This window comes from Microcebus murinus, chromosome 5 (assembly GCF_040939455.1).
Source record: "Microcebus murinus isolate Inina chromosome 5, M.murinus_Inina_mat1.0, whole genome shotgun sequence".
Classification (NCBI taxonomy): domain Eukaryota; kingdom Metazoa; phylum Chordata; class Mammalia; order Primates; family Cheirogaleidae; genus Microcebus; species Microcebus murinus.
The window spans coordinates 113,457,471-113,471,644 of NC_134108.1; the positions used below are offsets into that span (position 1 = coordinate 113,457,471).

General features: G+C 37.1%; 1 protein-coding gene across 1 annotated transcript; it reads left to right on the forward strand.

Annotated features, from left to right (window-relative positions):
• Nucleotides 1-13,229: 13,229 nt before the first annotated feature.
• LOC105859660 (olfactory receptor 2B6-like) lies at nt 13,230-14,174 on the forward strand. The gene has a single exon (XM_012743646.1). The coding sequence runs from the start codon at nt 13,230-13,232 to the stop codon at nt 14,172-14,174; it is 945 nt and encodes a 314-aa protein (XP_012599100.1).

Below are 14,174 nucleotides of genomic sequence, written 5' to 3' on the forward strand. Positions count from 1 at the left end.
CCGAATTAAAAAAAATTCTCTTGCTCCCTTGATGTTGTTTCAATTGGATTGTTGGTTTGGATATAGACATGCATCTATTAAGGAATTTAGCCTTTTCTCTTTCACACGCTACACAAATATCTTTTTGGAGTTTGTCACCTGTTTTTTGTTTCACTTTGTTTATGATATTTATCTCTGTAGAAATTTTACTTTTATGTATAAAATATACCAATCTTGTTAAGGCCTCTGAGTTTTTAGTGATCTTAGATCTTTTAATGAGATTATTTCATTTCTATGTTTAAATTTTTTAATTGTTTTCGAATAAATGTAAAGGTAGGAATTTAATTTATCGTTTTTTTAAACAGATTTTAAATCAGTTAGCACAGCCACATTCATTGAAAAGTTCTCTCTTTGCCTAATGATATGGAATTCTGTCTTTATGGTAAAGTAAATCTCCATTTACATTTAGGTTCATTTATGAATACTTATATAAAATTAATTCAAAAACTTTGTTTTATACCATAATTTGAGATTAAGTTATTCTGGTGGTTTTTAATAAACATTTTTATGATAAAGAAATACAAAGTCTGATGTTTATTATTATTTGTTCAAGAAAACAGATTTGTTATTTATAAACAATCAGGAAGGAGGAATGTTGGAGTGAAGGTAACCTCCTGTATTCTTGCTCCCAGAAAAAGAGGCATAGATCTCAGTCTCCTACACATGAGTGGATGTCTCCCCCACAAGAACAGTGTTGTCAATTGGCAGAGGTTCAGTGCGGGACACTGAAACAGTAAAAAATAAGGTGAATGGGAGCTGCTGTGGGAGCTAGTTAGGAGACAGATAACTTGCCTTTGGTACCCAGCAGGTCCAGACCTATGGAGGCTATTACTAAGTTGGGGACTCTAAGCTGGAACTGCCTTGGGTGAACCAGCCCACTCAGGATGGGTCAGTAAGAGCGAGGGCTATGGATGAATAGGTGTGAGACTGTGGGAGGGTGACATAAAAGAAACAACACGGCATCCTGATGACCCAGCTCCCCAATCTGGCACTTGCCATCTCCTGAACAGTCACCCCCAGTGCCGGTGCTCTGTGAGCAGGTGGGTAGTCACCATTGTTGGGTCCACAGCCTAGCCATTGTGGTGTGATATGGTGTGTTAGGCAGATCCCGTCCCCCAGGCCAGGGACTCTTGTGACAAGCTCCACCCTTACACAATATATGATCAACTAGCCAGGCCTGTCTTGATGGATGAACTCTGAACACTTCCCTAGTTGTGAGGAGGCTAACACCAGAGGGACTTACAGCTGCTGGAGCACTGGGGTGCCAGGCAGACTGGGAAACTAACCCCTCCCCTTAACCAGCATCTTTCATGCAGAAACTGGTAGGTTCCACCCCTGGAGGTAGGGTGAGACAAGAAAAGCCACTTTCGCCCTGGTCTAGGGTAAATATGCTGGGCCTTGGCACAGATTAATAGCTGACAGCCCAATGACTTTGCTCTTCAGACCAGTTTAGGTCACCCAGTAAATCAAAACGCTGGGGCTGGATCTCTTCCCCTGGTCAGCTTCCAACAGTCAAGGAACAAAATCCCCCACAAGTGGCCACAATAGGCTCCACAAGTAACGCCTCCCATCAGGAGTAGCCTCCCAACTGTGGTGGAAGAGCTCCTGCCAGTGGCAGATCAAGAAACCATAGAAGTGCGCACATTCAGGCTGCCTCGTTTGTATAGTACCTACAGAAATGGAGAATACATAGGGACTGTTACTTACCAAACAAAAAAACAATGGCTGATCCAGATGGGGAGGGCTCAGTGAAATAATTCTCAAAGTATGAAGAATCAAGCTGAAAGCACTCCCCACAGAGGTACACCAACTCTCAAACAATGGATATTAACCAAGTTCAGAACACTAAAAGACAGAAGAAGAATTTCAAACATGGATTGTAAGAAAGCTCAATAATATGCAAGAAAAAATAGATAACCAACACAAAGAAACCACAAAAAAAGTCCAGGGCATGGAAGAAATATTCACTAAAGAAACTGAAATGTTAAATCAAAATCAAACCAAACTCCTGGAAATGAATCTATTTGGGAAACTACAAAACACAGTGGAAAGCCTCAAAATCAGGGTAGACCTAACGGAAGAAAGAATATCAGAGATTGAAGATAACACCTTCAAATCAAATAAGTTAGTCACAGAGATAGAGCACAGATATAAGAGACAAGAACAAAGCTTACAAGAAATTTGAAATTATATGAAGAAACCTAACCTGATGCTGATTTGGATTCTGGAAGGGGAAGAAGAAAAAATGCAAGGGTTGGATTAGCTATTTGAATACATAATTGAGGAAAATTTCCCAGGCCTTGCTAAAAAGCTAGATATCCAAGTACAAGAAGCTCAAAGGACCCCTGGGAGATACAACACAAACAGGAAAACACCATGCCATGAAGTCATCAGACTGGCCAATGTATCAACAAAAGAGACCCTTCTATAAGCTGCAAGGCAAAAGAAGCAAGTTACATACAAAGGAAAGCAGATTTGAGTAATGCCAAATTTCTCAACTGAAACCTTACAAGCAAGGAGAGAATGGGACCAAATTCTCACTCTTCTGAAACAGAATAATGCCAATCTTAGAATCTTGTACCCTGAAAAACTAAGTTTTATGTATGAAGGAAAAATAAAGACATTCTCAGATAAGCAAAGACTGAGGGAATTCACCAAGACAAACCAGTCCTCCAAGAAGTACTCAAAACAGTGTTATATATGGATGAGCATAATAAAAACTCACAAATGTAAATTTGCTCAAAAGCTAAAGACTAGAGGCCAAATACCCCAATGGCTCAAGAGATAAAACAAAGCAACAACATCCAACCCAATTGAATGAACAGAAATCTGCCACCTATCAGTTCTCTCAATAAATGTAAACAGCTTAAATTCTCCACTTAAGAGATATACAATGGCTGAATGGATAAAAAAAATACAAGCCAAGTATCTACTGTCTTCAGGAAACAAATCTAACCTGCAAGGTTGCATATAGACTAAAAGTAAAGAGATGGAGATCAGTATTTCAAGCAAGTAGATGCCAAGAAAGGCTTGTGTGGCAGTTTTGACTTCAGATAACTTAGTTTTTAAACCAAAAAAGTGATGAAAGACAAATATGGTCATTATATAATGGTGAAAGGTAAAGTTCAACATGAAGATGTAACAATTTTAAATATGTATACACCCAACTTAGGTGCACCCAGATTCATAAAATAAACCTTACTGGATCTAAGCAAATTGATAAACAACAAATCCATGATAGCCAGAGATTTCAACATCCCACTGACTGCACAGGACAGATCCTTCAAACAGAAAATTAATAAATAATGGACTTAAACAAAACTCTAGAACAACTAGGCCTGACTGACATTTACAGGACAGTCTACCCAAAATCCACTGAATATACCTTCTTCTCATCAGCTCATGGGACATTCTATAAGACTGACCATATCTTAGGACACAAAGCAAGCCTGAAAAGATTTTAAAAAATAGAAATTATACCATGTATCTTCTCAGATCACAGTGGAATAAAAGTAGAAATCAACCCTAATAGAAACTCACATTTGTACACAAAAGTGTGGAAATTAAACAACCTTTTACTAAATGATTACTTCATAAACAAGGAAATCAAGATGGAATAAAAAAAATTCTTTGAACGTATTGAAAATGGAGACACAAGTTATCAACTCCTGTGGGACACCACTAAAGCAGTACTGAGAAGAAAGTTTATTTTCATAAATGTCTATATCCAAAAGTCAGAAAGATCACAAATAGGCAATCTAATAAATCGACTCAAAGAGATGGGGGAAAAGAAGAACAGACCAACCTCAAAACCAGCAGAAGAAGTGAAATCATTAAGATCAAATCAGAACTAAATGAAATTGACAGCAGAGAAACTATACAGAAGATTAATGAAACAAAAGTTGGTTCTTTGAAAAAATAAACAAAATTGACATGCCATTGGCTAGACTAATGAAAGGCAGAAAAGAGAAAGCTCTAATAAACTCCATCAGGAAAAAAAGAATATACTCCAACTGATGTCACAGAGATATAAGATATAATCTACAAATACTACAAAAACCTTTATGCACACAAACTGGAAAATGAGGAGGAAATGGACAAATTTCTAGAAACACACAGCCACCCCAGACTCAACCGGAAGAAATAGAATCCCTGAACAGACTAATATCAAGTACTGATATTGAAACAGCAATTAGAAAGCTTCCCAGATGGTTTCACACCCGAATTTTACCACACCTACAAAGAAGAACTGGTGCCTATCCTGCAGAAAATATTCCACAAAATCGAGAAGGATGGAATCCTTCCAGATTCATTTTATCAAGCCAACATCACTTTGATACCAAGCCAGGAAAAGATGCAACAAAAAAAGAAAACTACAGACTAATATCACTTATGAATGTAGATGCAAAAATTCTCAACAAAATCCTAGCCAACCAAATCCAGGTGCTTATCAAGAAAATAATCCATTACGACCAGTGGGCTTCATCCCAGGGATGAAGGGATGGTTCAACATACACAACTCTATAAATGTAATTCACCACATAAACAGAAGCAAAAACAAAGACCACATGATTCTTTCAATAGATGCAGAAAAAGCTTTTGACAAAATTCAACACCCTTTCATGATAAGAACACTTAATAAAATAGGCATAGAAGGAACATACCTAAATATGATGGAAGCCATATAGGACAGACCAATAGCCAACATCATACTGATTGAGGAAAAACTGAAAGCATTCCCACTTAGAACTGGAACCAGACAAGGCTGCCCACTATCTCCACTTCTATTCAACATAGTGCTGGAAGTCCTGCCTATAGCAATCAGTTATAAAAGTGGAATTAGAGGCATCCAAAAGGTGACAGAAGAGATCAAACTCTCACTTTTTGCTGATGATATGATATTATATTTAGAAAATCTCCAGGATTCAACCAAGAGACTCCTGGAATTGATAAACAAATTCAGTAAACCCTCAGGATACAAAATCACTACACACAAATCAGGGTCAATCTTATGTGCCAATAACAGAGAACCAATAAATTGAGAATCAAATCAAAGACTTAATAACCTTCAAAGCAGCAACAAAGAAAATAAAGTACCTAGGAATATACTTAACCAAGGAGGTAAAAGACCTCTACAGGGAGAACTATGAAGCACTGAGAAAGGAAATAGCAGAGGATGAAAACAGATGGAAATCCATACCACACTCGTGGATTGGCAGAATCAACATTGTTAAAATGTCTATGCTACACAAGCTGATCTACATATTTAATGCAATACCTATTAAAATCCCAACATCATTTTTCACAGATATAAAAAAAATAATTTTACACTTTGTATGGTACCAGAGAAGACCCTGCATATCAAAAGAAATTCTAGGCAATAAAAATAAAATGGGAGGTATTAATATGCCAGATTCCAAACTATACTACAAAGCTATAGTAATTAAATCAGCTTGAATTGGCACAAAAATAGGAATATTGACCAGTGGAACAGAACTGAGAACCCAGATATAAAACCATGCTCATATAGCCATCTAATCTTTGACAAAGCAGACAAAAACATACACTGGGGAAAAAATCCTTATTCAATAAATGGTGCTGGGAAAACTGGATAACCACTTGTAGAAGGCTGAAGCAGGACCCACACCTTTCACCTCTCACAAAAATCAACTCACGCTGGATAACAGACTTAATCCTAAGGTATGAAAATATTATAATTCTAGAGGAAAATGTTGGAAACACTCTACTAGACATTGGCCTAGGCAAAGATTTTATAAAGAAGACCCCAAAGGCAATCACCACAGCAACAAAAATAAATAAGTGGGACATGATCAAACTAAAAAGCTTCTCAATAGGCAAAGAAATAGTCATGAAAGTAAACAGACAGACTACAATAGGAGAAAATTTTCGCATGCTACATATCTGATAAGGGGCTGATAATTAGAATCTATTTAGAACTCACAAAAATCAGCAAGAAAGAATCAAACAACCCTATCAAAAAGTGAGCAAAGGACGTGAACAGAAACTTTTCAAAAGAAGACAGAAGAATGGCCAACAAACATATGAAAAATGCTAAACATCTCTAATCATCAGAGAAATGCAAATCAAAACTGCAATGAGATATCACTTATCTCCAGTAAGAATGGCCTTTATCAAAAAGTCCTCAAACAATAAATGCTGGCGTGGATGCGGAGAGATAGGAAGACTCCTACACTGCTGGTGGGACTGCAAACTAGATCAACCTCTGTGGAAAGCTATATGGAGATACCTTAAAGTGATACAAGTAAATCTACCATTTGATCCAGCAATTCCACTACTGGGCATCTACCTGAAGGAACAAAGGACAATCTACAAAAAAACTCCACCTGCACTCATATGTTTATAGCAGCACAATTCACCATTGCAAAGTTGTGAAAACAACCCAAGTCCAAGTGCCCATCAATACATGAGTGGATTAATAAGATGTGGTATATGTATACCATGGAGTACTATTCAACGCTAAGAAAAAATGGTGATATAGCACCTCTTTATTTTCCTGGATAGCGCTGGAACCCATTCTACTAAGTGAAGTATCCCAAGAATGGAAGAACAAGCACCATATGTACTCACTAGCAAATTGGCATTAGCTGATCAACACCTAAGTGGACATATATGAATAACTTTTATCGGGTGTCAGGCAGATGGGAGGGTGGAGGAGGGGTTGGGTATATACACATGTAATGAGTGAGATGTGCACTGTCTGGGGGTTGGTCACGCCTTAAGCTCTGACTCGAGGGTGGAGGAGGTCAAGGGCAATATACGTAACCTGAACATTTGTACCCCCATAATATGCTAAAATACAAAAAGGAAAAAAAAGAAAGAATAAATCCTGACAAGAATGTAACCGTTTGCCTCACTGTCTACCCCTCCCATCTCCTTTCTCTTCTGTACAGCATTCTCCTCTGTATGCACGGTTTCCAAATCCCTAGAGGAGAGCCCAGGCCACAGATACATTTATGACCTGTGCTTACCCTGGTTGTGTCCTTAGACTTTGGCTTAATAAACCCCCTTTTAGCATGAAAAAAACCCCCACAATCTTATAAGTTTCATGTTCATTATTTTGTCTACTACTCCAGGGAAATTTTGACAGAAGAAATAATGGCTACCATAATGGAGATAATGGACCAAAACATATGTGGAATTTTCATTTTCATTTCTACACTCAGGAGTCTGGAATAGTTATGCTCAGTAACTTCAAAGAGGAAAATCTAGATACAATTTGAAAGCTTTGATTTGTGCTCCTGGTCTACCTGTGATCTGGGGCAAGTTATTTGATTTCTCTGAGTTTTGGAGTTCTCATCAACTAATTATGAATAATAAAAATGTATTTTTCTAATTTATACAATGAGAATGCCTAACAAATGAATTGATGTATGTCTTATCTTTGTAAAATATTGTGTATAATAAACATAAATGAGAATGAGAAGACATTATAGGAACAAACATGGAAAGATTATATTTTAGAAAGATTATTTTCACAACTATATGAAGTTTTCCTATTTTTCTCAGAGTAATAAGTATATGGGAAGGAAAATTTTACCTACTTCCTAAGCTATATTTTTAAGAAATCATCTTGAAAACCCCTGAGATTAAGTCTTACTGGAATTTATTTGGTTTCTTCTTAGATGACTCTCCAAACTTACATGCCAAAATTTATATATTGTTAGAAACATTTTCTTGATTGCTTCCGAGGTTTTTCTCACCTTCTAGTCCCTCTGGTTCTTTTCTCCAGGACATGGTGGTGGCAGCAGATGCTAATTATGCTGCATCTCAGAGGCTTCAATAGGATGAGGCTAAGATAATAATGGCATGAAAACTCCTGGGAAAGCTCCCTGTGGATCCGTGGAGTCCATGGATGGCCATAAATTGGAGTTAGTTTCTTGAATTTGACCCTTCAGTATTCAGGGAGAGCTTTCTGATACTGTAGAGGACTGAGGAGACACTCAAATCACAAACTGGTCCGAGTAGCATGTTTGAGCCACAGATCAGTCTTCCGTCACTCCCTATCCCCAGGTTGCATGCTAGACGAACTGATGGATTGCAACCCGGCATCAGGTAAATACAGAAGGGATCTAGGGGGAAGGTTAGTCAAAAATCAAAGATTTGTGATTTCTTCATGAGGTGGAGTAAAGAAAGTACTCAAGGGTAAAGCTATAAAGTAAAATTTTTAAAAAAATTAAAATTGATTCTCTAAGCCACATACATTTTTGTTTGAGAGAACAATGGTGGAATTATGAAATGTGTAATGATGTGGGATTCAAAATCTTATATTACTCAAAGCTTTGCTTCTGAATTTGATAGATCTATAAACTTGGACAAGTCTTATAGCCTCTTGATGTCTGAAATTCTTGTCTTCTATTATTAAAAAATTATTCTTACTTTAAAGTCTTATTATAGAAATAAAACAAACATTTGTGAGGAAGATTGTATATATGTATGAAAGCAATTATATATATATATATATAATTTAGGTTTATGGAAAATTTGATACGAACATTCTGGTATTTGCAAATGCTTGTCATACACTATTTTATTATGAGGAGAGCTATGGGAAAATACAAGTGTTACGATTCATGTTATTCACCTTTGGGAACTTATATTATTAAATATTTTAAGTGTGCCTTTTTACCACTGTTCTAGGTTGAAACTATTGTTTGCATTACAAAGTTTGTGAATATTAAGATATTGTTTTTGTAAAGAAACTAGTTTAGCTCTGAAAGGCCTCCATTCAGATAATTAAAGGTTGTTTAAATGTATGACAATTTAGAATAAGGTAATCTAACAGAACGTGGGATTAAAGCTATGGCAAAGGTACTTAGTAACATTGAGAAGAAATATATAAAGTGAGTCAGAGGTGGAATGGCTACTGTTCCTAGATGTTGTTCCTACTTCATCTTATTAACATATTATACCAAAGCACATTTAGAAAGTTAATGAAGAGTGTATTAGAATGTAAACATCTAAAATAACAGGCTCCACATTTTCTTAAGCCATGTATCTGGGTACTTTCTCCCTACTCTCCTTTCTTTCCTTTGCACAACACATTTGCTTGAGATCTGTAGAAGCTTCTGTCCCCCAGCTCCTTATTCTCACGCTAAGGGGAGGGTCATCACCCTTTTTTATTTCATATTTACATAAATTAAGCTCTACTAATCTGCATAATTTTCCTGTACAGCCAGACAAAAACTTCCCATAGCCCTTTCCAGACAAATAAACTAAATTACTGAATTTAGTCTGGTACCTTTAATCTTTATTTCCCATTTTTATTCTATTTCTTTCCATATTAATAGATTCAACAGACACTTATCTAAGCATCTATTCTGTATTAGACAAAACATTACTTTCATTATATCTCTCATTCCTTTTTTTTCTTTCTTCTCTACTTTTTAAATTTTTATTTCATTATATTATGGGGGTACAGATATTGTTAGGGTTACATATATTGCCCCTGCCACCCCTCCCCCCATGCCAGAGCTTCAAGCACGTCCAACCCCCAAGCATTACACCCATTATGTAAGTATACACACTTCCCTTCCCCCCACCACCACCCGATAAAAGTTTTTTTTTTCTTTTGACATTTTGGTTACATTGTATATCTTTGCCTCTCCCTAAGAAGGGTTAGGGATATGATGAGCATTGGAGGGGAAAGGAATACCTTCTCTACTTTTTTTGACTCTCTACTTTCTGTATCTAATGCTATCATTTCATTATTTCTCCATTTGCCTCTATTTTCTGCAAACCTTCAATATATAAGAATGAATCAAGTATTCAGAAAACCAAGGGGACAGGCTATATATTCATCTTTAATAACTTTATTGTTCCCCTGGAATGAAGTATGTAATTTGATTTTATTCATAACAGTCTAGGCTCATCTCAGAAACTCAATAGTACTTAATAACTGAAGCAAGTAGCTGTAGCTATTTGGAAAGAGCTGGTAGAAAAATATAAAGATTGTGAAAGTGATATGACTAAATTTTGAAATGTAGGAGAAGGAACTCAGCTTTCTTCAGATTTAGAACATTATCTGAATGCAGGGAACTAAATAAGGAGATTCTGAAAGAGGCTTTAGCAAGAAAACAATCCAGGTCTGAGGTAGCATTCCAAAATTGTCTTTTTATGATTCTAACTGAACAAGTGATTATGTGAGTGCATAATTAGGAGGTGCGTAGTTAGGAGGTGTTCTATTGTTTTATGTGGTTATGAAAAACAATGGTGATCTGGCACCTCTTATATTTTCTTGGGTAGAGCTTGAGTCCATCCTCCAAAGTGAGGTATCACAAGAACGAAAGAATAAGCACCTTAGGTACTCGCCATCAAACTGGCACTAACTGATCAACACTAAGGTGCTCACATGATAGTAATATTCATTGGGGGTTGGGAGCGTGGGGGTGGGTAAACTCACAACTAATGGACGTGGTGGGCATTGTAGGGGGGATGGGCATGCCTCCAATCCTGGCTTGGGTGAGGCAAAGTCATAACATGTAACCAAAATGTTTGTACCCCCATAATATGCTGAAATAATAAAGAAAAGGTGTTCTATAAGAAATTCTGCAACACAGAAAAGGTCTTCCTTATACCATAACAGATAAAGCAAAATTTGATTCAGAAATATATGTAAAGATAAAATTGCTTTTCAATGTTGAATCAATATATTGCTACAATAATCCTCTAAACAACTGGCAAAGACATGTGTCCCATTTCTTTGGGAATATAATACAAAACATAATCATATTTCTAAACTTTGCTCCTGAAGACTCACTGTCCCTGGATCAGAAATGGGAAATAAAAGAAACTGAATAAGACCAATTGGAAATGAAGAGCAGTATTACAGAGAAGGGTATGATAAGGTTTACAAAAGGAGAAATCTCAAGAAAATAATCAACTTAATTATCCATAGACAGTCACAGGCACTTGGAAGTTTCTAGAATAATTTCATAATTTTATTATAAGAGGACTACTAATATTGCAGCTACTGCTTATATTCGTATTTGTTGTATATATATTTACAGTTATGTTTAATTTACAAAGGAAATTCATATGCAATTTTCATAAAAGTACTATGGAGTTTATGTAAAATATTTTGATTCTCATTATCTAGTTGAACAAACCCAGTCACAAGAATATTAGGTGACATATTTAAATCTCATTGATTTTTGGAGTGAAATAAATGTATATATTAGTTGATTTATTTTATATATTATATATATAGTATATCATAAAGAAATACAAATAAAATTCTCTGGATGACCAGTAAAGAAGGAGAGCAGGAAATATTTAAGAACATTTTTATACTTGGGAGGATCCTTACAGGATGGATAATGACAGTGGAGTTTAGTGTCAGCATAAAGATAAGGGGGAAAGTAGGAAGTTTGGCTAGAGCAGTGTATGAGCCCGCATGGCTCAAGCCATTATTATACTAGGCCTGAGTCTAGGGCTGCATTTTAATATAATGTGTTAGAATATGAACAGCCACTGAAGAATTTTGAGCTGAGATGTACATGATCCAATTTGAAGTAAGGAAAGACTCTTTTCCAAACAAGCTAGGATGATTTGAAGATGAGAGAAAAATTTTAAGTAGGAATACCAGTTTGAAAGCTAGAGATCATGGGACATTGAACTATTTTCTATATGTCTGCTTTAATGTTTTTGATAGACATAGATTTAACGGAGATGTATGAAAGACAATGATAAGGAAGAATGGGTCCAGCTGACAACTTGGATGACATGCAGGCAATTGCAATTCAAAGAGAATGGTTACCTTCTGGGTACCAAGAGAATAGTGAGTTTATGAACAAATGAAGAGATTAGAAGTGTGAATGGGTAGATACAGAGCTCAATTTGAATTTAGTGAATCTGAGGTTTCTCTGTGAAGCAAGTACTTCAGCGTTTCTCACTGTCACTAATTTTGACCACAGCATTTCTCACTGTCACTGATTTTGACCACACTATCTAATTCTGTAACTCAGATGACACCAACTTGAAAAATAGACCTGGCCAACTAACTCCACTACTCCTACGAAGTTAGGATCACACGAATGTAATGTAGGACCAACTAAGAGGATCAGAAAAATAAAGAGAAGATCCTGAGCTGATCATCTAGCAATCACATCATTTTTACCAATCCCCCAGTAGATATTTGTTAATGTTTATTATAATGTGTATATCATAAAGGAATTGTGGGAATAGTAGAACAGATGCAATAGGGGGTAAAAGTAGTATAAGTAATGAGTAAACATGAGAACAATGAAGGGAGAGTGGGGAAATGATCACGTTTACAAGTGCTGATAATCCTGAGGGATTAGATATTCATATGCAACACCAAATTTCATGGAGACAAGTATTTTAAACTCTTCCCATTGATTTCTCTCAAAAGTTAAAATCCCATCAAATTTATCTATATTTTTTTGCATTGCATTTTTCACAGCAAACAAATTTCTAAGTCCTGATTGGGTTTTTTGTGTTATCTTGTTTGAATTTTTATATATTTTTTCCTCCTACTTTTTAAATTTTCTGGGCAGGACCAGCATTAAAGCTTGGAAGAGGTAAAATTAGTCACGCAGATTTTATGAAGTGCTCCAGTTCCCATGATGCTTGTGATGAGGACCAGCGCGATGCAGGTGAGCACACCAGGACGCCTTGGCTCTGCCTCCACTGCAGACCCACCTGCGTTCTGCATGATGTCCTTTCTGTGACCTGTTTTGCGGAAGCTCTGCATTTTCCCAATCTATTTTAATCTACATTCTATTGTCATAATTAAATAGCCAGGACATGTAGGAACTCATGGTAATACTATTAGAACTTTTTAGAAGAGAAGATATCAAAATCCAAAGGGAGTGAGCTAACCAGAAGAAACCCATTAAATAAGCAAAATTTCCCAAGTATGCTGCTGGAGGTCTGTTTCTTCTTGTCTCAGCAAACATTCAATATCCCACTTACAGTGCTGACTTAACATGTTACCATAATCAGGATATAGATGCAGATGGCATCAGTTCACTGTAATCAGAATATAGATGCATATTACAGCAATAATAAGAATTTCATCTCAGCATCTCTGGCCTCTAATTCTCAGTGGTTTCCTCTTAACATTGATTTCCATTCCTAGCACTGGGCATTTAGAAGTCTCAGCTGGAATTTCACCTTTCAGTGCTAATATGTGGATCAACAATCAAAGCTCACTAGATGATTTCATCCTATTGGGATTTTCTGACCATCCCTGGCTGGAGACACCACTCTTCGTAATCTTTCTGGTGGCCTACATATTTGCCCTATTTGGAAATATCTCCATTATCCTAGTTTCCCGCCTGGATCCTCAGCTTGACAGTCCTATGTACTTTTTTGTCTCAAATCTATCCCTTCTAGACCTGTGCTACACTACCAGCACCGTTCCACAGATGCTAGTCAACCTTCAGGGACCAGCAAAGACTATTAGCTACGGTGGTTGTGTCACTCAACTCTATATATTTTTGGCCTTGGGTTCCACTGAATGTATACTTCTGGCCATCATGGCTTTTGACCGTTATGCTGCCATTTGCAAACCCCTTCACTACCCAGTCATCATGAACCAGAGACGCTGTATCCACATGGCCGCTGGAACCTGGATTAGTGGGTTTGCTAACTCCCTTGTCCAGTCCACTCTCACAGTAGTGGCCCCAAGATGCGGACGGAGGGTGATAGACCATTTCTTCTGTGAAGTTCCTGCCCTTCTGAAACTATCTTGCACTGATATGAGTGGTAATGAAGCTGAGCTCAATGTGCTAGGGGCTTTGCTTCTCCTGGTGCCACTCACTTTTATCTTGGGCACTTACATGCTCATTGCTCGAGCAGTAATGAGAATCTGCTCTGCTGAAAGTCGCTGGAAGGCCTTTAATACCTGTGCTTCACATTTGCTGGTGGTTTCCCTCTTCTACTTTACAGCCATCAGTATGTATGTCCAGCCCCCCTCTAGCTACTCTCATGACCGGGGAAAGATCATGGCTGTCTTCTACGGCATTGTCACACCCACCCTCAACCCCTTCATCTATACACTGAGGAACAAGGATGTGAAAGCTGCCCTAAGAAGGGCACTGACTAAGGAGTTTTGGGTCAGGACAAGATGA

Excerpts from the sequence above, each read along its gene's own strand:
- LOC105859660 (XM_012743646.1), top strand. The coding sequence starts at position 13,230 with ATGTGGATCAACAATCAAAGCTCACTAGATGATTTCATCCTATTGGGA.